The sequence below is a fragment of the Oncorhynchus tshawytscha genome, linkage group LG20 (assembly GCF_018296145.1).
Source record: "Oncorhynchus tshawytscha isolate Ot180627B linkage group LG20, Otsh_v2.0, whole genome shotgun sequence".
Lineage (NCBI taxonomy): Eukaryota > Metazoa > Chordata > Actinopteri > Salmoniformes > Salmonidae > Oncorhynchus > Oncorhynchus tshawytscha.
The window spans coordinates 39,212,841-39,238,744 of record NC_056448.1 but is presented as its reverse complement, the minus strand read 5'-3'; the positions used below and the strand labels follow the sequence as shown (position 1 = coordinate 39,238,744).

The 25,904-nt window shown below is 40.4% G+C and overlaps 1 protein-coding gene across 4 annotated transcripts; it reads right to left on the bottom strand.

Annotated features, from left to right (window-relative positions):
* Nucleotides 1–244: 244 nt before the first annotated feature.
* LOC112220022 (zinc finger protein 2 homolog) lies at nucleotides 245–25,079 on the bottom strand. 4 transcript variants are annotated; one of them, XM_042302635.1, is made up of 6 exons: nucleotides 24,782–25,079; nucleotides 23,953–24,167; nucleotides 16,198–16,456; nucleotides 15,932–16,027; nucleotides 14,838–15,358; nucleotides 245–1,839 (listed from the first exon to the last, which is right to left on the bottom strand). In XM_042302635.1, the coding sequence occupies exons 1-6, from the start codon at nucleotides 24,975–24,977 to the stop codon at nucleotides 556–558; spliced, it is 2,571 nt and encodes an 856-aa protein (XP_042158569.1). In that variant the 5' UTR covers nucleotides 24,978–25,079; the 3' UTR covers nucleotides 245–555. The 4 variants fall into 4 exon arrangements, with proteins under 4 accessions (XP_042158569.1, XP_024237340.2, XP_024237343.2 ...); XM_024381572.2 differs by having other exon boundaries at nucleotides 245–1,844; nucleotides 14,843–15,358; XM_024381575.2 differs by lacking the exons at nucleotides 23,953–24,167; nucleotides 24,782–25,079 and adding an exon at nucleotides 19,640–20,020 and having other exon boundaries at nucleotides 245–1,844; nucleotides 14,843–15,358.
* Between the last annotated feature and the right edge of the window lie 825 nt (nucleotides 25,080–25,904).

Below are 25,904 nucleotides of genomic sequence, written 5' to 3'. Positions count from 1 at the left end.
GTTGCCCACCCCCACCATACCCGTTTAAAAGGCACTTACCATTTTTTTGACATGCCCATTCACCCAGTCTATGTATATGGACAGAGCAGGTGTTCTTAATGTTTTATACACTTAGTGTACGTATATACTGTATAAAAAATAAAAATAAATAAATCCTTCATTCTTGTCCAATCAGGACAATCACCTGAATAACTAATCTAGCGGTCCTCTGTAGCTGACGGACAATAATGTAAATGAGAAGTTCTGATATTTACACATGAATTAGGTGTTTAATGATTTACACAATAGAAAGAAAAAAAACATTGTAAATGATTCAGCAGTCAGAAATAAACACATCCATGAGAATGTGGGCTAATGAACAATGACCCTAAGACTTACAGCAAGATCTCCAAGCATTACAGCAGGCACTCATTTCATTTCCTAAAGATCATTTTCTAATTTTTACAAGGCTTTCCAGAAACTCACCCGATAACTTTTAACCCTACTGAATACATCCATGTTGTTCCTGATGTCTGAAAGCAGGAGGTTGCCCCACTGTGAATGATAGAGATTATATCACTGAGTCGACATCACAGCAGCATTATGACAAGCACTGCTGTCTTCACCTCCTTTATTTCTGAAAGAACGGTCTGAAGATTTACGAGACCGATCACGTGTTGCTGCCACACCATTACAGCTATGGTTTTTGTAGTGTCTTATGTCAGAAAAGCCCTTTCCACATCTCTTGCAATAATAAGGCCTAACTCCAGTGTGGACTTGCATGTGGGCTTTGACGTTGTTGGCTTGGCTGAAACCTCTCCCGCAGACGTCACATTTGAATGGCTTCTCTCCCGTGTGGACTCTCTCATGCCTTTTGAGATTGGTGTTGACTGAGAAAGTCTTGTCACAATAACTGCATTTGAAGGGCTTTTCACCAGTATGGGTTCGCTCATGTCCTTCTAGAGCTTGCCTAAGAACAAATTTCTTTTCACAGTATTTACAAGCGTAGGGCTTCACCCCACTGTGAAGTCTCATGTGGTAGTCAAAAGTATGTTTATAGGCAAAGTTCTTTCCGCAAATGGAACAAGAGTATTGCTTTTGTCCAGTGTGACTTCGTTGATGGTTTTTCAGAGTTAGCATGGAGCTGAAGCCGTTCAAACATATGTCGCAACTGAATGGCTTTGTTGAGGTTCCCGGTCTCCTGGCGGTTCTCGTTCTCTCTTTTCTCTTTCGTACCCTCTGCTTCTCTCCTTCAGCTGTGTGCCATTTTAGATGGTGTCGTCTCATTTGAAAATTGTACATAAAAGTCTTCCCACATAGGTCACACATAAATGGTTTGGTTGCCCCATGACGGTGCATGTGAGCTTTTAGGTCGGTGGACTGAAGGTAGCTTTTCCCACACACTTCACATTTGTAAGGTCTCTCCCCTGTGTGGAGCACTTGGTGTCTCACAAGGTTTCCTTTATGGCCGAAAGCAGCTCCACATGTCTCACATGTAAATGCCTTCTCCCCTGTATGAACAACCATGTGGTTTTTGAGGCTGCTGCTTGTCATAAAACCCTTACCACACTCTGAACATGAATGCGGACGTACACCTGTATGTCGTCGCATATGAATACTAAGGCCACCATGCTGTCTGTAACTCTTTCCACACACAGCACAGGTGTATGGTTTTTCACCGGTGTGGATTCTCTCGTGCTCGATAAGCAGTTTCCTTGACGTGAAACCCTTGTCACAAGTCAGGCACTTGAACGGCCTCTCCACTGCATGAACAAGCTGATGTTGTTTCAGATCTTTCTTGGTAGACAAAACATTTCCACAAACTTTGCAACTGAATGTTTTTTCTCTGTGACGCAACATGTGATGTTCAAGCTGCTTGGACATTCTGAATGTTTTGCCACATTGACCACAAGTGAATGGCCTCTCTTCTGTGTGAATTAGCATCTGATGTACCAGTGTGTGAATTAGCTTGTGAGCTTCCAGTGACCCCTTCCTGCTGAAGGTCTTTTCACAAACATCACACTTGAAGGGTCTTGTGTGAGTTAGCTTGTGTTGTACCAGTAGGTTGTTCCGGCTGAAGGTCTTCTCACAAATATCACACTTGAAGCATTTGGTTTCTTTGGATCGCATCCTTTTAATAGTATTGCTGTTTTTCTGGCTTTCATGGCTGTCTCTCTCGTTGCTCCCTGGCAGAGCAGCTCTCATATGCTCAACGTTGGATTCAGTGTCTCTTGGTGAGGGGTCTGTATTCAGTCCATCTGTGTCTCCCAGAGAGGAGTCATTCTCCAATGAAGACATCTCTGTGGGTTTACTGCAAACCTTTGCAGGACCTAAAGATGAAAGAAATAGGAGTATATACACATTAGAAAACTATAAATTAAGCAGGTTTTACAAATGTGAAGATTATACTAATTTCATTAATTGAAAGTAAGTAGCCTCGTCTGAGCCAGAACGGCCCATAGGTCCGGAGCCTATAGAGTAGGGCTGGGCGATATGGCCTAAAAATAATCTTTTTTTTTTTTTTACCCACTTCATATGTTCTCTAAATTAACTTTGTTGTACAATTAAAAGTCAAATACACTGCATTTCAAACAGTCAGCAATAATCTAATGTATTCAGGACTTCTGAAATTATACAGAGGCTATTAAAAAGCCTTCCGCAAGACCCATTGATATGTTAATTATTTTATCAAAATAGTTTAACCTGATTTTTGCAATAATCAGTGATCTGGCTTTTAAGTCTATGAAAATGCCATTTAGGTTAAACATTTAACCAGAACCATGCATAATCCAAATTCACTAATGACCAACTTCTTGTAGTAGGCGTTATAGAAAATTAACACAGGTCTCAAACAATCTCTCAAGCTCAGGTGCTAGCAAATAGCCAGCTAATCTTTATATTTAAAGTCAAGCCAACTTGGATCTATTTGCTAGCTTGCTAGTTAACAAGGCAGAACAGTTGAATAGATATGAACACACCCTTCTGTCCATCTCCAAATGTTTAAAAGGATGCTAGCCTGTCCTCTTTGTTCAGATGTTGAAATCAAGTGGCCTACCTTATTTCTCAGAATGAGAACGAGTTGCCTATTCCTTATATAGTTAATGCTCATTGCACATTTATAAAACAGACTAGACATCTAGTATTACTGTCTGTGGTTAAAATGCTGCTATCAGTACGTAGTACCGAAAGCAACAGAAGCTAAGCATTAGTTTTCCAGAACCAATGTTCATTGATACTCACGTTTTAATTGGTTATTCACACAATTTGAGTTGAGACATACAAATGGTATCGTTAGACCTTAACTTCTCCTCTATTACAGTAAAATTGTGTTTCAGTGTCCATATGACCAGTCCTGTTGGCCAAACCTCAATTGCAAATAGAGTTGAAACTACTTGTTGTCAGAGAGGAAGAAGTGATCTTTAATCTTTGTTGTTGTGTCAGGGGGAGGGCCTTGGTGGCAGGGGGAGTCTGCACAGTGAACACAGTACAGGGACGAGCGAAGAAGACGAGACCAATAAGATAAATGCTCATAAAAATTGGAAATAAATCAGCCTAGATTCTTGCGATACAGGCATTTGGAACGCTGCACTAACACACGTGTTTGAATTAATTTGATATATTGCCCTGCCCTACTAGAGAGCAAACTTTTATGTAGCATGAGGCATCTTGATGTACAAATACACTGGCTGGACAGGACGCTAGTCAAATAAATCTACCAATACATTAATTTATATCATTTAAAAAACTTTTTTTTTTTTACATGAGTTAGAATAAACATTTCGTTTTGGACCATTTGCTTCCTAGTGAATAAGACCCTGGTCTGGTAACCATTATTCAAAATAAAATCCTCTTAAGGATTACCTGCAGAGACTGCCATGGCGTTAGTGACTGTGTTTGCTTGACTGACATTCCCTGGCAATGTTGAAGCCGCTGTCATTCCAGACAATATTGGGAGACCTAAAAACACATCAATCATAATTACATTAAAACACATTCAAAACGCTGTTTCGCTTTTACCTTTCTTTCCACAAAACGATGTGTGGTGTAAGTCATGTAGGCCTAAATCCATCCAAAAAACAAGCCAAGAACCCTAATAGCTAAAATGCTAGACATAGCTAAAGCCTAGGCAGTAATGACTAGGTAGCTAGCTAGGTCTAACACACTCACCAACTGGTGGTATTGCAAAAATCATTCCATTAAGCAGAATATGCGTGGGTCCTTTCGGTTCTGCTTGTGCCTGTATTTTAGCCAGTGATGCTCTATAATGTTCAGCCTTCTCAGTCAATGCCTTCATATCTTCATTCATCTGCTCCACCTTGGTTTTCATATCTTCATTCATCTGCTCCACCTTGGTTTTCATATCTTCATCCATCTGCTCCACCTTGGTCTTCAGTTTATCGTTCTCATTATGTAAACTTGAGGAGGCCACTAGGAATAGTTGGCAGATTTTCCTAATAGCCTCCCCTGTTACAAGATTCATAATTGTGCAAAGCTGTGTAGAGAAATTTAAAAAAAGGTTACCCAAGTAGATAGCTGTGCAGCCAGCCACACTGAAATGAGGAAGTGAAACCAGTAAGTTAACTAGCTAGATGGGATAGCAATAGAGTTCGCCAGCCTGTAGTCATAAAAAAACAGAAAAGAGTTACCTCTGGTTCGTTCAGCCATTCCTATGGGGAAAGAATAGGGTTTTGGAATAAACACAGAAAAAAGGTCTGAGGTTAAGACAGGCTTAGGGTATCTTATAGATTTTGTTCTATGACATTATAGTCGTTGGTTAACCTGGCTTTCATGAACTATGAAGCCTTTGTGATTTTTCTGATAAATGCTTCAAAATTCACAAAAAGTTGTTACCTGATGAAGACTCTCTCATTGAACAAAACGTATAAGAACTCATAAGCCTGCGTTTACCAGACCTAACTTTTGCCGTTTATCCAAAAACGCTACAAAAATCTCCATTCATTTCCCCATAGACTTTGTCCAAACGAACCATGGCGGTGTTCGTGCCTACAAAAAGATGACATTACCAAAGACTGTACAGCATGAAGACAATAGAAATCCCCGATCACGCTTCTAGGCAATGGCATGGCGACATTGGCTAGCTAAGTACATGCGCAGAAACGTCATCGGACCTAACGGTCGTCTTGAGCCATACTGCGCATGTGCAGGCCATCAAATCAAAAGCACTCCAATAAAGATGTTTTTGACTCAAATTAAAACTTGTCAGTTTGTCACTTTCACAAGGTTGGAGTCATAACATGTTCAATTACTGAAGACAATAACTCAAATCTAGGTTGTGCCTAGATTTGTTAGAATTTCTCACTTCCCTCACTGACTTCTCAAACCCCAAACTGGTCTGCTTAACTTCTCTAGGGTAGGGGGCAGCATTTGGAATTTTGGATGAAAAGTGTGCCCAAATTAAACTGCCTTCCACTCAGGCCCAGAAGATAGGATATGCATATATATATATATATATTTTTTTTTTTTAACCTTTATTTAACTAGGCAAGTCAGTTAAGAACAAATTGTTATTTTCAATGACGGCCTAGGAAAAGTGGGTTAACTGCCTGTTCAGGGGCAGAACGACAGATTTGTACCTTGTCAGCTCGGGGGTTTGAACTTGCAACCTTCCGGTTACTAGTCCAACTCTCTAACCACTAGGCTACACTAGTAGATTTGGATAGAAAACATTAAAGTTTCCAAAATTGTTAAAATAATGTCTGAGTATAAGTGAGTATATGATTTGGCAGGCGCAAACCTGAGAAAAATCCATTCAGGAAGTAGGATTTTTTAAATTTATTGTTGTAGTTTTCTATTCAACGCCATTACAGTATCCATTGACTTAGGACTCAAATTGCAGCTCCTATGCCTTCCACTTGATGTCAACAGTCTTTAGAAATTGTTTCAGGCTTGTATTCTGAAAAACGAGGGAGTAAGAGCAGTCTGAATGAGTGGACCCTGCCGTGTCTGAGCTTTTTCATGAGCGCGACCGAGAGAGTGCCTTTCTTGTTAACCTTTTATATTGACGACGTTATTGTCCGGTTGAAATATTAAAAACAACCTGACAATTGAATATAAACATCGTTTGATATGTTTCTATGAACTTTACGGATACAATTTGGATTTTTTTGTCTGCCTGTTGTGACTGCGTTTGAGCCTGTGGATTACTGAAGAAAACGCGTGAACAAAACAGAGGCTTTCGGATATAAAACAGAGACTATCGAACAAAAGGAACATTTATTGAATAAATGAATGTCTGAGTGCAACCATATGAAGATCAAAGGTAAGTGATTAATTTTCTCTCTATTTCTGACTTGTGTAACTCTTCGACTTGACTGGTTACTGTTTGTAATGATTTGTCTGCTGGGCTATGTTCGCAAATAATTGTAAGGTATGCTTTCGCCGTAAAGTATTTTTGAAATCTGACACCATGGTTGAATTCAGAAGTTAATCTTTAAACCTATGTAAAATAGTTGTATCTTTTCTGAATTTTCATAATGAGTATTTCTGTATTTGAATTTGGCGCTCTGCAATCTCACTGGATGTTGGCCAGGTGGGACATACCCTAGAGAGGTTAAGCTGTTTCACAAGTGCTCCCGGAAGTCTCGAGATGTTGCGCTTCTGGGTTTAGAAACTCTGGCATTACTATTGAATCAGCAGAACATTCCTCATTTACGTGAATATGCGTTAAATGGAATAGTAATTGAAATCTGGACACTGACTGCAGGCCTATAACTTCTGACATGAAGCATAATGTAATATTAACTATTGCAGAATTATCTATATCTTGCAGTAAAATAATACAACAAATATGTGTCTCTGGAACACTAGTGAAGAAATATGTTTTTTTCGGCATCTCAAGCAAATGAAATGTGTTATCTTTGACACTTACGCAAACAGACAGTATTTCAAACCCATAAAATATGCACCCAAGACAAACTGAAGTCTTATCTGTAACCTGTTTAATAGTTTTCCCAGCCTTCCATCTCCTTAAAACCAGTCAAACGGATGACATCTGGACATTCTGCACAGGACCAACCTTTACAGAGTTATTGCGTTTCCCCCCCCCGTCCCTTGAACAAAACTGACAACTTTACCAGTGTTAACTAAATTACTAGTGCATTCAATGTATCAATGTAAGACATTCTGGTGAGCAATACTTTAGTATTCTGGGGCAACAAGTTATGACAGAAGAGAAGCTGCATGTATCAAACTATAGTTTGATACATGCAACCAAATGGCGAAAATTATAATATGGCCTAGCAAATGGCGGAAATTATAATATGGCCTAGCAAATGGCGGAAATTATAATATGGCCTAGCAGATGGCGAAAATTATAATATGGCCTAGCAAATGGCTTAAATTATAATATGGCCTAGCAAATGGCAAAAATTATAATATGGCCTAGCAAATGGCAAAAATTATAATATGGCCTAGCAAATGGCAAAAATTATAATATGGCCTAGCAAATGGCAAAAATTATAATATGGCCTAGCAAATGGCGGAAATTATAATATGGCCTAGCAAATGGCGAAAATTATAATATGGCCTAGCAAATGGCGGAAATTATAATATGGCCTAGCAAATGGCGGAAATTATAATATAGCCTAGCAAATGGTAGAAATAAGCAGAAAGTAGTCTAAATTAGGCGTGAAAGTAGCCAGTAGGCTATACAGTCCAGATTGTTTGAAAACATCACAACACCCATGATATTCAAAACGGGGTACGATGTTAACATGCCACAGTATCAGCATATACCAGGCATCTTGTCCGGGTTTCTCATAACCGTGATATGCTGTTTACATGTCAACTTAAAAACAGAACACTTCGAGTATCCCGAATAATAACAGGACATTGGTGTGCATGTAAACGTGGTCAATGAGACAAGTGAAAAATTATTCCTTAGTTCCTTTTCTCGAAATCTAAAGGCACAATGCCGATGACACTGCTTCTCAAAGGTCCAATACTTTGACTGCTGATACCTTAAGAGTAGAGTAAATGTTCCTTTAAGTAGCTGAACATGTTATTAATCAGACCTCCTGAAAGTTAAAAACTGACACGTTTATATTGAAGTAGTGTGAGTTGACGGCCTGCACATGCGCAGTTAGGTGCGATGACCATTAGACCCGATGAGTTTAATGGTGCATTCAAGACAACTGGGAACAGATAAAAATACGAGGTTGAAATTATGAAGTCGGTAATCTTCAATTCGGATCTCAACAAAGAAGCCAGAGTTCCTGAGTTGGATGACAATTCAAAACGATATTCCCAGTCGAAGCTTGTCTATTTCCGGTTTCCCAATTGCCTTGAACACACTGAAGTCAAAAATTACTGAGTTACCAGTTCCGAGTTGTTTTGAACGCGGCATAGCTAGCCAACGTCACATTGACATCGCTTCCAAGCGTGATCGGGGATTTCTAATAGGAGAAGCAGTTTCTGTCCATCTTTATACTGTACGGTCTTTGCTATTGCACTCTAGAACTAACGTAGTCATAGTTACGCCAAAGACTATCATAGTGGATAAACTATTAAATTAGCAAAGATTATGGATATACTGACAAGATACTTGTCTCTTGCCCTAACAATTGAGTGAGATGCTATGCTACTAGGCCTCATGCTATAAATATGTACAGCCATTTCGAGACCACTACCGATAGTTCTCTCACTGAGTTGCTGGTTTGTCACGTGTCCTACTTATGCCAGTAAACTCGTAACAACCTATGACCATTACAAAACTTCTAATCAAAGAAACTTTTTTATGCCCAAATTCGACACTTATTGACCTCCATACAAAAACTCCTTGCTTGGTTGGCGAAAAAAACGCTACATGCCGTAGGGACTTCCCGCCGAATTAGGCCTCTATTTTTACCTCGTCCTCTCTGCTAGACAGCGTAACCAAATATTTGTTTTAATAATTGGTCTGTGTGGGTGTAACTTCAGCTAGTTAGCTAAAGTTAAACGTTACGTAGGAAGCTCAACTCCGACCGTTGCCAGAGATCCAGTCTTTGCTGTAGTGCAATTGGCACTGTAGGCTACAGCTACTCACCTCTCTCTCCGGATTGCTAACGTTAGGGTAAGAGTTTGGCACGGTGGGCAGAAATCGCCTCATTTCTGTCATTGCCGTGTCAACGACAACGGCCATAATCGATGTTGTTTCTGACTGAAACCCATGATAACAAGTTGTAGCCATTTTGCGCTCAGATTTACTATTTTGAATTTGTGGCGTACAATCTAGTGGAAACCCAGCACCTGACAGCAATGAAGCTAGTTCAAATTTGGTCACGTGATCATACGCCTCATTCAAAATAAAAGTCGCCGGACTTGGAAATGCAAACAATTTTTTTTGTCAATGAACAAAGATCTAAGTTCCCCTGTACTATTTAAAAGTATATTGGTGACGCTTTTAATTATAATCCCCTGTATAAAACAACACGGGTGATGGTTTTAAAAGTTAATCCTATTTGACATTGGTTAACATGTTTGAAGAGAGCATTTTCATATCCACACGTCTGCTTCTGTACCGTTTCAAACTATAGAAGTTGTCAAACTGGAAGGGGCGTTTCAGAATCCTCAGACCCTCTACTAATAGTGCCACGTTCAAGACAACTCGAACATTTCAGACTGGGAAACTCATTGTAGAAAGATGGTGAAAAATATCACGAAGTGCCCTTGAGCAAGGCTCTTAACCCTAATTGCTCCTGTAAATTGCTCTGTATAAGAGCATCTGCTAAATAACTCAAATGTGTCATACCATTAAAGTTTGCATCATTGGGGCATTTATGGGGTACAGCTACGGTTACCTGAACCTAGATTTTTATTGAATTAACTAGGCACGTAAATTAAGAACACATTCTTATTTACAATGACAGCCTCCCCTGGCCAAACCCGGACGACGCTGGGCCAATTGTGCAACGCACTATGGGACTCTCAATTGCGGCTGGATGTAATACAGCCTGGATTTGAACCAGGGACTGTAGTGCCGCCTCTTGCATTGCGATACAGTGCCCTAGACTGCTGCGCCATTTGGGAGCCGAAATGCAGGATGATGGTCAAGCTAAAACAAAAGATTCTGAATCAATGGACTTGAAAACCATGCCAATGGAGGAAATAGATTTGTCTATCAAAGTGGAATCAATGAATGAAAACAAAGATAATGGAACATCAAACAAGTCATGATGTTGATAATCAGACAGATGCTCATGTAGAGGATAAAGGTGTCAGATTATCAGTAAAAAGACTCAACATCAATGTTCTTGGAAACCATGCCAATAGAAAAGCTGAAATTCAATTTCCTCTATGTGGAATTAATTGTTGAAAATAAGATGAGCACAGCAACACAAACTAGTAAACTATATAATGATTATGATGTTGAAAGTTCTGATAAAACATAACTCAGAGGATGGGATTATCAGGTCATCAGTGAGAGATTAAACAAATTCAACATTCTAAATCCGCTGTGGTCTATCAAAATGGAATAAAATGAAAGTGAATTTAGAATGAATGAACAAAACATTAAGGACACCTGCTCTTTCCATGACATACCAGGGATCATCAGCTAGACTGAGCCATGTACCGATTTTTGTTCTTGATCGGATGGTCGGGCAGCCGGAACATAATTACAAATCATTTGTAATGTCAAATCGACTGCAAGAAGCCCAAACAGATCAAATTTGACTAAAATAATTTCTAAACTTGCTTACATTTGTATACAATCACATCTCTGTTGTGTGGGAACATTTGGGAACAGACTTCTAAAATTAAATAAAGAGCCGATTTCCTGGTGTTTTTAATCTTTTATATCCAACAATGAAAACTGTTTTTTTTGCTCAGCAAACTTCGGGGGCCAAATAAAGCCACCCACACCAGTTGTGCAACCTTGAGATAGCTTGACCAGGTGAAAGACATTGAGGGTGAATGGGCAAGACAACATATTTAAGTGCTTTTGAATGGGGTATGGAAGTATGTGCCAAACACACTGGTTTGTGTCAAAAACTGCAACGCTGCTGGGTTTGTCACACTCAGTTTCCTGTGTGTATTAAGAATGGTCCACCAGCCAAAGGACATCCAGACAATTTGACACAACTGTAGGAAGCATTGGAGTCAACATGGGCCAGCATCCCTGTGATACGCTTGACAGTTTGTAGAGTCCATTCCCTGACGAATTGAAGCTGTTCTGAGGGCATAAGGGGTGTGATGCAACTCAATATTAGGATGGTGTCCATAATATTTTGTACACTCCGGTGCGATTTAGCAGACACAGATTAAGCCTAATCCTAGACTAACTGCATTCAAACCAGACTGAATTGGCTTTTCTCAGACATGGTTTAATAATCTGATTTGCCCTAGTCTAGATTTTTTTTAAAGTCAGATTTCCAGAAGGACTATTAGAGTTTATCTAGATCTAAGTAAAAGCTTACATTAAACCTGTCCAGAAGTCGGTTTAACTTCAGGTTCCTTGTCACCAGAGTGGCGCAGCGGTCTAAAGCACTGCATCTCAGTGCTAGAGTTTACTACAGACCCTGGTTCGATTTCAGGCTGTATCACAACCGTCCGTGATTGGGAGTCCCATAGGGCGGCGTCTGGGTTTGGCCGGGGTAGGCCGTCATTGGAAATAACAATTTGTTCTTAACCAACTTGCCTAGTTAAAGCCAGGGCTTTCATCTGACTGTTTACAGAAGGCCCATCCCTCCTACTACCTATCACCTTGAGATTTTTGGCATCTTGGACCTTCATTGTGAAACAGGAGATTTGTGTGGTGTAAGTGAACCGACTGTATTCCCAATAGTCTACAAAGCTTTGTGTGAACTGTAATAAAGCTCTTTTGTAGGGGCAAGCTCATTCTGATTGGCTGGGCCTGGCTCCCCGGTGGGTGGGCCTATGCCCTCCCAGACCCACCCATGGCTGCACCCATGCCCAGACATGTGAAATCCATAGATTAGGGCCAAATGAATTTATTTAAATTGACTGATTTCCTTATATGAACTGCAACTCAGTAAAATCTTTGACATTATTGCATGTTGCATTTAGATTTTTGTTAGTATAAATTAGGCTTCAAAGATTAAATGGTTAGTCCTTACTTACCTTTAGTCTGAGACGCCCTAGTCTAGAACCAATTTATCTGAAGTCAAGCAACATCTCAGAAAGACATTTTTAAAATCTGGATTAGTTTAAAATCGATTGCGCCTAGTACTTAAATTAAAAGTCTGTCCGGTAAACCACCCATCGGTGTATAAAACTGATTAAAGCAACAATTTTCAGCATCAGTTCCAGATAATAAAAATGTTACAATAAATTATACCATCATAAAAAAGTAAGACACTGAGAATACATGGGAAGGGACTAATGCAGATACAACTCAAGAATCGAGTCCTAAAATGTAGTATTTAAAAACCAAATGCAATGTCCCAAATAAAAGGAGATCCAATGCACCTCCTCAAGCTAAAAGGCTACTTCTCCCAAAAGTAATTTGAAATGGAACTAACCAAACAAGGTAAAGACATTCTTAAGTCTCTTACAAAGGAAAACTAGTACACCAAGGTGAACAGCTTAAAGCTGGGCATTAAATCATGGGCATTCATATGGAGTCGGTCCCCCTTTGCTGCTATAACAGCCTCCACTCTTCTATGAAGGCTTTCCGCTAGATGTTGGAACATTGCTGCAGGGATTTGCTTCCATTCAGCCACAAGAGCATTAGTCCCAACAGCAATGTTCCAACATCTAGTGGAAAGCCTTCCCGAATAGTTGAGGGAGGCTGGATTAGCAGGAAAGGGGGGACCAACTCCATATTAATGCCCATGACTTTGTAATGAGCTGTGACATGAGCAGGTGTCCCACATAACTTTGGTCATGTACAGTATTTCCACACTATGAAGTTGTAATAATACTGTGAGAATGATAATTCCCTTTTAAAGTAAGAGTTGTTTGAAAAGACCGGCTGACATTTCAGCCTGTTTTGGTGGGATGGAGTTTCTGGTGATAAATTGGTTAATAGACCAATAAGGAAGAGTTCCAAACCTCTGCCAATAACAACAGTTTTCCCCTCCCCACTCTGACAGTCCAAGCAACATTCTTGCTTTAGAAATTGCTCATAGCTAAAAAGTGATTTTAAAATATATATTTTTGACCATTTTAATTGAAAACAAGCAAAATGAGGTACTTCAATTGTTACCAAGAAATGATATTGATATAGAAACTGCCAAATTGGACTTTTAAAAACAAGAATTCCTTCAAAATTCTTGCCCAATCATGACAATCACCTGAATAACTAATTGAGCGGTCCTATGTAGCTGATGGACAAAGTATTAATGTGTAGTTCTGATATTTTAACATGAATTAGGTGTTTTAAGGATTTACACAACAGAAAAAAAATAACACATGGTAAATGATTGAACAGTCAGAAATATACAACGTCTCCATGATAATGTGGGCTCATGAACATTGACTAAGACTTATAGCAAAATCTCCAAGCATTACGGCAGATATGCCTCTCATTTCCTACGAGGCTTTCCAGAAACTCACCCGAGAACTTCTCACCCTACTGATTACATCCATGTTGTTCCTGATGTCTGAAAGCAGGAAGTTGCCCCACTGTGAATGATCAAGAATATATCACTGAGTGGACATCACAGCAGCATTATGGCAAGCACTCCTGTCTCTACCTCTTTTCCTACTTCTGAAAGTGCGGTCAGAAGGTTTACGAGACTGATTGCGTGTTGCTGCCACACCATTACAGCTATGGTTTTTGTAGTGTCTTATGTCAGAAAAGCCCTTTCCACATCTCTTGCAATAATAAGGCCTAACTCCAGTGTGGACTTGCATGTGGGCTTTGACGTTGTTGGCTTGGCTGAAACCTCTCCCGCAGACGTCACATTTGAATGGCTTCTCTCCCGTGTGGACTCGCTCATGCCTTTTGAGATTGCTGTTGACTGAGAAAGTCTTGTCACAATAACTGCATTTGAAGGGCTTTTCACCTGTATGGGTTCGCTCATGTCCTTTGAGAGCTTGCTTAAGAATGAATTTTCTTCCACAGTATTTACATTCATGGGGCTTCTCTCCACTGTGAAGTTTCATGTGATAGTCCAAAGTATTTTTATAGGCAAAGGTCTTCCCGCAAACAGAACAAGAGTATTGATTTTGTCCTGTGTGAATTTCTTGATGCTTTTTCAGAGTTAGCATGGAGCAGAAGCCATTCAAACATACATCACAACTGAATGGCTTTGTCAAGGTTCCAACTCCCCCAGGAAGGTTCTCTCCTTCAGCTGTGTGCCATTTTATATTGTGCTGTCTCATTTGGTAATTGTAAATAAAAGTCTTCCCACATAGGTCACACATAAATGGTTTGGTTGCCCCATGACGGTGCATGTGAGCTTTTAGGTCGGTGGACTGAAGGTAGCTTTTCCCACACACTTTACATTTGTAAGGTCTCTCCCCTGTGTGAAGAACTTGGTGTCTCTGAAGGTTTGCTTTATGGCCAAAAGCAGCTCCACAGGTCTCACATTTAAATGGCTTCTCCCCTGTATGGATTACCTTGTGGTTTTCAAGGCTGGATTTAGTTATAAAGCTCTTACCACACTCTGAGCATAAGTGCGGACGTTCACCTGTATGTCTTCGCATATGAATACTTAGGTCATAAGAGAGTCTGTAACTCTTCCCACATTCAGCACAGCTGTGTGGTTTTTCACCGGTGTGGATTCTCTCGTGCCCCATAAGCGCGGCCCTTGATGTGAAACCCTTTCCACAAGTCAGGCACTTGAACGGTCTCTCCAAAGCATGAACAAGCCGATGTTGTGTCAGATCTTTCTTGGCAGGGAATATACTGTCGCAAACTTTGCAACTGAATGTTTTTTCTCTGTGACGCACCATGTGATGTTCGAGCTGCTTGGACATTCTGAATGTTTTGCCACATTGACCACAAGCGAATGGCCTCTCTCCTGTGTGAATTAGCTTGTGACGTACCAGCAAGCGGTTCAGGTTGAAGACCTTGTCACAAACATCACACTTGAAGGGTCTTGTGTGACTTAGCTTGTGAGCTTCCAGTAACCCCTTCCTGGTGAAGGTCTTCTGACACACATCGCACTTGAAGGGTCTTGTATGCGTTAACTTGTGAACTCTCAACAACTCTTTCTTGCTGAAGGTCTTCTCACAAATATCACACTTGAAGCGTTTGGTTTCTTTGGATCGTGTCCCTTTAGTAGTATTGCTGTTTTTCTGGCTTTCATGGCCGTCTCTCTCGTTGCTCCCTGGCAGAGCAGCTCTCATATGCTCAACGTTGGATTCAGTGTCTCTTGGGGAGAGGTCTGTATTCAGTCCATCTGTGTCTCCCAGAGAGGAGTCATTCTCCAATGAAGACGTCTCTGTGGGTTTACTGCAAACTTTTGCAGGACCTAAATATAAAAAGGAATAAGATGACACACATTGTAAAACTATGGCCCAAGTTAAGAGGACATAAGAAAACAAAGTTGTCCAAAACCAAGTTGGTTAATTAGTCAAATAAAAATCAACCAATATATGACAATATTTTGCAACAAAACGAACACAAGTGTTTCTTGGACAAGTTCAGGTAGTCACTCACCGTTTTGGTTCCTTGTGCCCTGCTGAATGCTGGAGCTCATTCAGCAGGACACAACGGGGTGCAACATTTGATTCAACAGAAACAGCGATGTTCTGAACGACCAGTCCAAGAATGTTGTGATTAAGTTGGCCCAGAGGGTGATTGTTTGCGGCACAAGTTTTGCGATTTGAAACAGCCACAAATTGATCAGGCCAAACCCACTTGACCCACCAAACATAACTAAAGATTGATTAAATGCACCATTCAGGGAAAATATGTAGTTCAAGTACAACCCATCACGCAGCCAACATACATTGAACTAAACCATAGACAACATTTAACTAAATTGAATGCACCCCTGGTTTGTCAACAATTATTCAAATGAACACCAACTTGGGGATATTACCTGCACGGACTGATGCTGCGTTAGTGACAGGGTTTGCTTGACTGACATTCCCTGGCAATGCTGAACCCGCTGTCATTCCAGGCAACACTGGGAGATCTAAAAGTAACATGCAATATTACATTGAAATATTTACAACTCTTTTCCCTTTCTTTCCACACAATGTGTGTGATGTAAGTTGATAAACAAAACTATCAAAGATATAGGGGAAAAAAACAGGTTAACTAATTTGCTATAGACAGTAATGACTGTAGGTCTATAACACTCACCAAGTGGTTTAATTGCAAAGATGATTCCATTGTGCAGAACATGGGTAGGTCCTTTCAGTTCCGCTCGTGCCTCTACTTTAGCTAGAGACATTCTATAATGTTCAGCCTTCTCAGTTATTGTCTTCATATCTTCCTCCATCTGCTCCACCTTGGTTTTCAGTTTCCCATTTTCATTTTGTAAACGTGAGGAGGTCACTAGGAATAGTTGGCAGATTTTACGAATAGCCTCCCCCATCACCAGATTCATCATGGTGCAAAGCTGTAGAGAAATTTTAAAAAGTAAACTGATTAGCTAGCTACTACACTGAACAGAAATACAAAACACAACATGTATAGTGTTGGTCCCATGTTTCATGAGCAGAAATAAAATATTCCAGAAATAGTGCACAAATCTGTGAGCATTTCTCTTTTGCCAAGATAATCCATCCACCTGACAGGTGTGGCATATCAAGAAGCTGATTAACAGCATGATCATTACACAGGTGCACCTTGTGCTGGGGAGAATAAAAGGCCACCTCCAATGTCATTTAAGAGAATTTGGCAGTACGTCCAACAGGCTTCACAAAAGACCACGTCAGCCCAGGACCACCAACACACATCTGGCTTCTTCACCTGTGGGATAATCTGAGACCAGCCACCCAGACAGCTGATGAAACTGTGGGTTTGCACAAGCAAACAATTTCTTCAAAAACTGCCAGAAATCATCTCTGGGAAGCTTATCTGTGTGCTCGTTGTCCTTACCAGGGTCTTGACCTGACTGCAGTTTGGAGTCGTAACAGACTTCAGTGGGCAAATGCTCACCTTCGATGGCCACTGGCACGCTGGAGAAGTGTAAAACACTTTCCTGTGGATATTAGACTACCTAACAGGATACAGCCAGCCACAGTGGAGAATGTGAAACCATAGCTACCTAGCAAGTTAGCAACATAACTTAGGGCTTGCCAGAAGATGCTGTCCCTACCGTTACGCTTGTTTACACCGAGTTGCACTGAGGTCGAATGCAATCATGGTTACATTAAGACACCTCAATTCTGGGATGGGACATGCACATTTTACCTGTATCCACACTGCGAAATCGAACAGATTGAAATATTGCTAGTATAAAAGACCCCAAAGCTCAATCTGAACATTAACACTAGTCTCTTGATGTCTGGTTAAATTGGTAAGCACCTTGATAGGGCTTGGTTCATGCTCCCACATGGCCATATCTCCATGTTACAGCGCTTGTTTACGTGAGACAAAAGGCTAATAAACTATCTAGCAATGTTTGAACACCTGTATAAGCGTAGCTCGGGAAGTGTAGTTTCGTTGGATGTAGGCGCCCAGCTGTATAGATCTATGCAAAACTACTACAGTATGTGCATTTTTTATTTGAAATATTTTTTTAAATTTTTATTCTCGCTGATTAAAGATAAATGTCATTTTTCGAAAGCCATATTTACAAGCGATTATTGACGTTTCTAAACGTTATAACAGCGCGTCGGGATTGTTCACATGTAGTAGTGGGCGAAGCTAATGCCTGAATACGAGGCGGCATTCTGCCTTCTCCCTAGTTTTCCAGAGCTAATGCCGCGTTCACGTCCTAGTCGGAAATAGGAGACTCGGAAATTAGACTTGCAAACTGGTTTAAATTACACGTGCCTCGTTCAACCAGTTATCAAGTCGGAAATGTCCCGAGTTTCCTAGTTCCGACTAGGACAAGAACGCGGCATAAGGTATAGCAGTAGTGACGTTACCTTGAGAAAGCTAATTATCTAAAACTTTTTGTTCGACGTTAACTGTAGTCACTACGCACCCGCCATCACGTATTTGTCAGTGCTCACCTCTCTCTCCGGTTTGCTGCAGTCGTTAGCGTCCGAGTGTTGCGCGTTTGAAAGATGGCTAATTTCTTTCATTACAGTCTCGACGACAAAAGCCATAATCGATGTTGTTTCTGACTGGAACATATTGTAAGTTGACATTTTGCCCTCAGACTCATTCACGTAACGTTCAAATAAAATAAAATAGCTAGCATCTTTTGTGTGCTACCGCTGTGAAGCAGGCAATAACAGAAATATTTGAAGAAACTAGTTTTCTTCGATGACGTTTAACGGCGGTTGGTATCCAATAAATGTTGCATTACCGCCATCTACTAGACTGGAGTACAACTCCCTTATACGTTGCTTGAATTTTTAAATAAATACAGACCCTACCATTAACACTACACTCAGAAAAAATGTAAAAAATAACACCATTCTACTCCACTATTTCTAAATCTATTTAGTCCTACCTTAGGCCAACAACCTGAAGGGATGGGCACCACTGCTTAACACACCCTGTAATTTGTCTGATGTCAAGTCTTGCACACCCAAATACCTCTCTGCATCTGCCACCACAACCTACATTTTCGGAGACTTACATTCTATCCCTGCAGTAGTTGATAACCATTGCTATAAATGCAAAAAATCCAATCTTACCGAAATATATCACTTGTTGGCCTATCCCTCTGTACTGGTACAGATCTACTACTCACACCACTCCTCTCAGGATCCCTCCCCCTTAACCCATCTTACGCTACTTTCTTCATTGTCTCAGCATATGACAACTTCTGCACTACTCTAACCCTGGAAACCTCAACCGGCCTCTCTCGCATGGGACTTTTCTGATCCCCAGCCCCATGGGCACCCCTACAATTAACACATACCACTACTTTCCCCAATGCTACACATTCCTTTGTCTCACGCCCTTCTGCACACCTAGGAACCTCTCTCCTACACACTGCTGCCACATGCCTATAAGCTTGACACCTGTAACAACGTAATGTATTCAGCACAAAAGCTTGTACAGGATAACGTATGTATCCTAACATCACTGTCGGGCAAAGCCTCAACATAAAAACTCAAAAGAACAGACTCTTCTGTTTCACCAGTCACGCCACCCTGTGTGTAGCACCAAACGACGAGCATCACAAATACCAGGAATCTTCCTTTTCAGTTGGTCAACTTTTACATTTACTGCTACAGCAGTAATCACTCCTTTCAATGGTGCCCTTTTTCTTGAGAGCATAATAATTCACATTTCTTGCTCCCATTCGTTTAACGCGCAGCGCCATCTCCCTCTGACCAACAGAAACACAAACAATTATTACGTCCACTTCTGGTTACCCTCACCGATTCCACAGCACCCAACTCTGTTTTTAGCCACCCTGCAACCACAAATGGATCAGCCAAAAGGCAAGGGTCCACTTTTTCCAAAAACGTCACTCCTACTGTCAAAACATATTTATCCTGACCCTCAGTGCAAGCCTCAGGCTCCGAGAACTTCACACCTACCACCGCCGATACTTCGACCTCATTCACTTCCATTTCTCCTCCTGTCTTCAGCTCACTCAGCTACTTCCTACCATCCTTCTTTAACAAGCCATCCCCTTTTTTCCCACCATTTTTAACCGACTCAAGCTCACCCTTTCTCCCTCAGACCTCCTCTGCCTCGCTTTTTCCCTCCATTCCTCCTTCGTATTCCAAGTATACGTCTCCTTATGATAATACTGCACTTCTCCTGACACGTCTTGTTCTTGCCTTCTCAAGGGACGCCATTTAACCAGCTGTCACAATCTCCGTACAATCAGCACAAACCCTTCTGGATGTAGCGCTTAACAGTGTATCCCACTTATAAACCAGCTGCTTCGTGTTGATGTTCTTCTCCGATCTGAAGATCACTGATGTCATGATTTGACCTCGTATTTTTAAAATATCCCAGTTGTTTTGAATTCGGCAAATGGGCGTTAATACGAATCGAGTTTAGGTTCACCATCTCTTAATTTCTTAAAATACTTATTGCAAAGATTTTTTTTTATAACTAAACCAAGATAGACCACAGCCTGTCGTTTCCAATGGGAACAAATTAGTCATAGTGGGCAGAGCCAAGCACGAGCTAGTGAGATCCTATTGGCCCATTCTAGCATCATCTGTATATTTCCATTACAGAACGCCTACTCTGAAGTGTGCTTGTGCAATAACTTAATTAGCCTTTGCACTCTTTCGAAACAACGCAATTTTTTACAACTTTGGCAAAGGGTAAAGTCTTCAAGACTTGGTCCACTCTGTTCATGGCATATTTCAGTTTTGGGAACAGAAAACTTGAGATCAAATGTTTCATCTTTGAGAACATGCAGAATCCATTTTCTTCCACTGCTGTTCACTGGGCTTCCTCTCACTACCATATTTGGTAGTGAGTAGAAACACCAAGCAGATGCCATTCTAGGGGCTTTATTGGCAGGGAAACATATGTTTACTTTGCCAAAGCAAGTGAAATAGATAAACAAAACATTTACAGTAAATATTACACACACAAGTTCTAAAAGAATAAAGACATTTCAAATGTCATGTCAATATAGTGTTGTAGCGATGTGCAAATAGTTAAATGTACAAAAGGGAAAATAAATAAATATGGGTAGTATTTACAATGGTGTTTGTTCTTCACTGGTTGCCCTTTTCTTGTAGCAACAGGTCACAAATATTACTGATGTGATTGCACACTGGTATTTCACCCAATAGACACGGGAGTCTATCAAAATTGTATTTGTTTTTGAAATTCTTTGTGAGTTTGTAGTCTGAGGGAAATATGTCTCTCTAATATGGTCATACATTTGGCAGTTAGGAAGTGCAGCTCAGTTTCCACCTCATTTTATGGGTGTGTGTGTGTCTCATTGTTCTATCTGTGCTTCTGGCAAGAATAACGATGCATTCTGGGAATGGTCAGTGCCAGAGCCATAAATTGTGTTCGAATACTATACCACAGATAGAACAATGAGACAGATATTTCACTGGATGTATTAATGTGAAGCATCCGGTTAGCGTTACCACTCACTACCAAATATGTGAGGAAGCTCACTGGTGGGCAGTGGGAAATGGATTTTAGCCAGCCTTTTGCAAATTTTCAATTAAACATTTGATCTCAATACCGTTTTCTGTTCCCAAAACTAGAATATGTTATGAACAGTGTGGACTAAGTTTTGTAGACTTTACCCTTTGCAAAAGTTTTTTAAAATTGTGTTGTTTAGGAGTTTAAAGGCAAATTGAGTTATTGTACATGCACACGACTATCCTACCGATTCTTGACTTCGGCAATGTCATTTACAAAATAGCCTCCAACACTACTCAGCAAATTGGATGTAGTCTATCACCGTGCCATCCGTTTTGTCACTAAAGCCCCATATACTACCCACCACTGCACCCTGTATGCTCTCATTGGCTGGCCCTCGCTTCATATTCATCGCCAAACCCCACTAGCTCCAGGTCATCTATAAGTCTTTGCTAGGTAAAGTCCCGCCTTATCTCAGCTCACTGGTCACCATAGCAGCACCCACCCGTAGTACACGCTCCAGCAGGTATATTTCACTGGTCATCGCCAAAGCCAACACCTCCTTTGGCCGCCTATCCTTCCAGTTCTCTGCTGCCAATGAATGGAACGAATTGCAAACATAACTTAAGCCTTATATCTCCCTCATTAACTTTAAGCATCAGCTGTCAGTGCAGCTTACCGATCATTGCACCTGTACACAGCCCATCTGTAAATAGCCCACCAAACTACCCCATCCCCATATTGTTATTTATCTTCTTGCTCTTTTGCACCCCAGTATCTCTACTTGCACATTCATCTTCTGCACATCGATCACTCGTGTCAATGCTAAATTGTAATTATTTCACCATATGGCCTATTTATTCCTAATCTTACTACATTTGCACAAACTGTATATAGATTGTTCTATTGTGTTATTGACTGTACGTTTGTTTATCCCATGTGTAACTCTGTGTTGTTGTCACACTGCTTTGCTTTATCTTGGCAAGGTCACAGTTGTAAATGAGAACTTGTTCTCTCTCAACTGGCCTACCTGGTTAAATAAAGGTGAGGGGAAAAAAACACTTCCCAGAGTAGGTGTTCCCTAACAGAAAGGGACTTCCCAAGGATTCCAGTTAACAGAGACCATTTTGGAATCCTCCAGAATAAGAGTCCTGTCCTGTTTACCTTGTAAACAAATAATCAGGGGGAAAATATGCACTATTGTCGATATATTTAATGCTAGTTATCATCTAAATAATTTAATGTATTCTTAAGCTATTGTGATTTCTTTTTTTGGGGACTATACACAAATTTCTGGTAATTGTGTCGCAGTAAAAGTGGGGTCCATTCTACACAGGAGCACCTCTAGTTTCTAAATCCACCGTTTACACACCCAGGGTGGTTGTGCAAATGTTTTGTCCATTAATATTGGGAAATCTGCTTAAAGTCCTCCAGTCTCCCTTTCACCCCATTTAACCCCTGATTTACTTTAAAAAAGCTAATCTCAATAGGTGGTCCAGGTATGATGTGACATGACACAAGTGGGGGCCTTGCCTCTTTTTTTATTTATATATTATTATATATAGATATATATATTATTTTAGCGAAAGAGGAATAGTCACATACAAAAACAAACTTTTTTACATTGCCAGGAGTCCTCCCCAAACAAATCATATTGATTAATAATAGTGCCTTTGTTTTTAATTGTATTTAAAATAGTGCCATATTAGTTAAATCAGATCATTTGTTTTGAAAATATGAATTTGACCTATAATTATTTGCAGTTGAATTAACTACACTAAATTCTTATCTAATTTCTGAAATAAGTAATTATCAAAGCCATTCAATTGTACATGTTCTGTTTGTCAATCCAAAACATTACACTATAAATACAGGTAAAATATTTATGAAAAATGGTCTCCTTCTCCATTCCACAGAAATAACAATTATAATTCATATTCAGCTTGGATCTTTCCAAAACATTTGTACGTGTTCTCATTCATTAGGGCTATTCCTTCTATGAGTTCGCAGATGTCTTTTTAGACTTGATTTTAACTTCAAGTGAGTTCCACACAAATGACATTGAACTCCTTCCCCTGTATGAATCTTCATATGCGCTGTCAGGCTTCCCTTCAGACTGAAGCATTTGCCACATTCATTACAGCGATGTGGTTTCTCCTCTGTGTGAGTCATCATATGCTTTGGAAGGCTTCCCTTGTCGCTGAAGCATTTGCCACATTCTTTGCATTGAAATGGTTTCTCCCCAGTGTGAATCCTCACATGCTTTATCAGGTCTCCCTTAAAGGTGTAGGCTTTGTCACATTCTTTGCACTGATGCGATTTCTCAGTGTGATTTTTCTGATGCACTTTCAGACCACCTGCAGTCGTCATGCATTTTCCACACACATCACATTTAAAAGCCTCCCCTGTATGAGTACCCATATGATTTTTCAGGATTGACTTGTGAAGGAAACATTTGCCACATTCAGTGCAGCAGTGTTTTTTCTCCTCTGTGTGAAGCTTCATGTGCTGGGTCATATGGTCCTTCCGGATGAAACATTTCCCACAAGTGTCGCACATGTGTCGTCTCTCCTCACTGTGCCGATATTGCCGATGCCGTTGCAGATTACGTGCTTTCTCAAAGCATTTTCCACACACATCACATTTCAGATCAGGAAACTCACAGTTTTTTTTCTTTGGCTGTCCTGTTAGTCTCTCTTCACTGTGCAGATTTAGCTGATGCCTTTTCAGACTACGTGCTGCTGTAAAGCATTTCCCGCACACGTCACATTTCAGATCAGGCAACTCACTGGTTCCTTTCCTTGGCCGTCCTCTTCCTCTCTTTGATTTGAGAGGCTTTAATCCTGACAGTGGTATTCTACTCTCCACTCCATCCACATTTCCATTTTCACTATTGTCACTGTCTGGACTTACTTCAGAGGGGGGCTCATAGTCACTGGTTGATTCAGATTCTCTGTTGTGGCTCTCGCCATCAGATTCGGTTTGGTTCTCCACAGTTATGATGTTGAAAGAGTCCCACATAGACTCTTCGGTATCCGACTCCACCGGCCCCAGACCAGGGCTCCATTCCTGCTCACAGTGACTCTGCTCAGGAATAACCTCTTCAGTGAGAGTGAGCTGCTGGAGGTCTGGAGAAAGAATCAAATGTATTTGTATTTATTTAACTAGTTAAGTCAGTTAAGAACATTCTTATTTACAATGACGGCCTACCCTGGACAAACCCTAACCTGGACGACGCTGGGCCAATTGTGCGCCACGCTATGGGATCGAACCAGAGTCTGTAGTGACACCCCTTGCACCAAGATGCAGTGTCTTAGCTCAGGAGCCCATCCACAAAATAAATGCCGAAATGGAAGAAATAGGATTACTTGACTGATTTATCGGACTGAACACACGAGTCCCAGTAAAATATAATACCTTTTCAAAAACGGATTAAAGACTATTTAAGACAAAATGGCAAATAGAACACTTTTTTAAAATGCATTTTCAATGGACAATGGCCATATTTTCTTTGAATATTTCGTCGTGAAATTGGTATGCTATTAAATTGTAATTAAAGTAATTGTACATGCTTGCTAGCTAACGTTATGTAGTTAGCTAGCCATACTGCTTGCGTATCTCCCACATCATGTATTGTTACTCGTCAGTATATGCTAATGTACTAATCAAAGCCTCAAATTTTAATGATTAATATTGGGCTACACTGTAAATGCATGTCAAACAGAGACACGTCGTCACAAACCTGCTAATCTTTGCAATTTTATCTCTGGTTTGAAAACCAAATCCAGCAGTCTTCGTAGACGTGCAACCGCCCGCTTCAAACGGGAGATTTCTCCCTGGTACTCTGCTATCGTTGTTTTAACTACTACGGATATCTCCAGGGGAACTGCAGCTAATTTTTCATCGAGAACCTCATTAAGTAGCTGTAGTTTAGACATTTTGGGGAGAAAAATAGTGGGAGAAGTTATTGATTTTTGTGCTGCTCAAGAGTTGCTATAGCTAGCTAGTTACAAAAACTGGTGTGAAGTAGGCCAGAATGACTAAGTACTTCCAGGTCTGATTTTTGGGAATATTTCAGAATAAGAGTCCTGTATCGTATCAAATCAAATAATGTTATTTGTCACATGCTTCGTAATCAACAGGTGTGGACTAACAGTGAAATGCTTACTTACAGGCCCTTCTCAACAATGCAGAGTTAAAAGTTTTAGAACACCTACTCATTCAAGTGTTTTTCTTTATTTTACTATTTTCTATATTGTAGAATAATAGTGAAGACATCAAAACTATGAACTAACACATATGGAATCATGTAGTAACCAAAAAAGTGTTGAACAAATCAAAATATATTTTATATTTGAGATTCTTCAAAGTAGCCACCCTTTGCTTTGATGACAGCTATGCACACTCTTGGCATTCTCTCAACCAGCTTCATGAGGTAGTCACCTGGAATGTATTTCAATTAACAAGTGTGCCTTGTTAAAAGTTAATGTTCTTAATGCATTTGATTAATTTCTTTATTTTCTTAATGCTTTTGAGCCAATCAGTTGTGTTGTGACAAGGTAGGGTGGTATACAGAAGATAGCCCTATTTGGTAAAGACCAAGTCAATATTATGGCAAGAACATCTCAAACAAACAAAGAGCAACGGTAGTCCGTCATTACTTTGAGACAAGAAGGTCAGTCAATCTGTAAAATTGAGAGAAGACGTACACTTTGAGGTGAAGGAGCTGGTTGTAGCCCAGGAGAACGCAGTTGAAGCCTTCATGGAGTGTTTGGAACAGGAGATCACTGAGCAGAAGAAGAGCGAGGTTGAGCTGGAGAAGCTCACACAGAGACTCACATCCATTTCTTGGAAGTAACCTCACT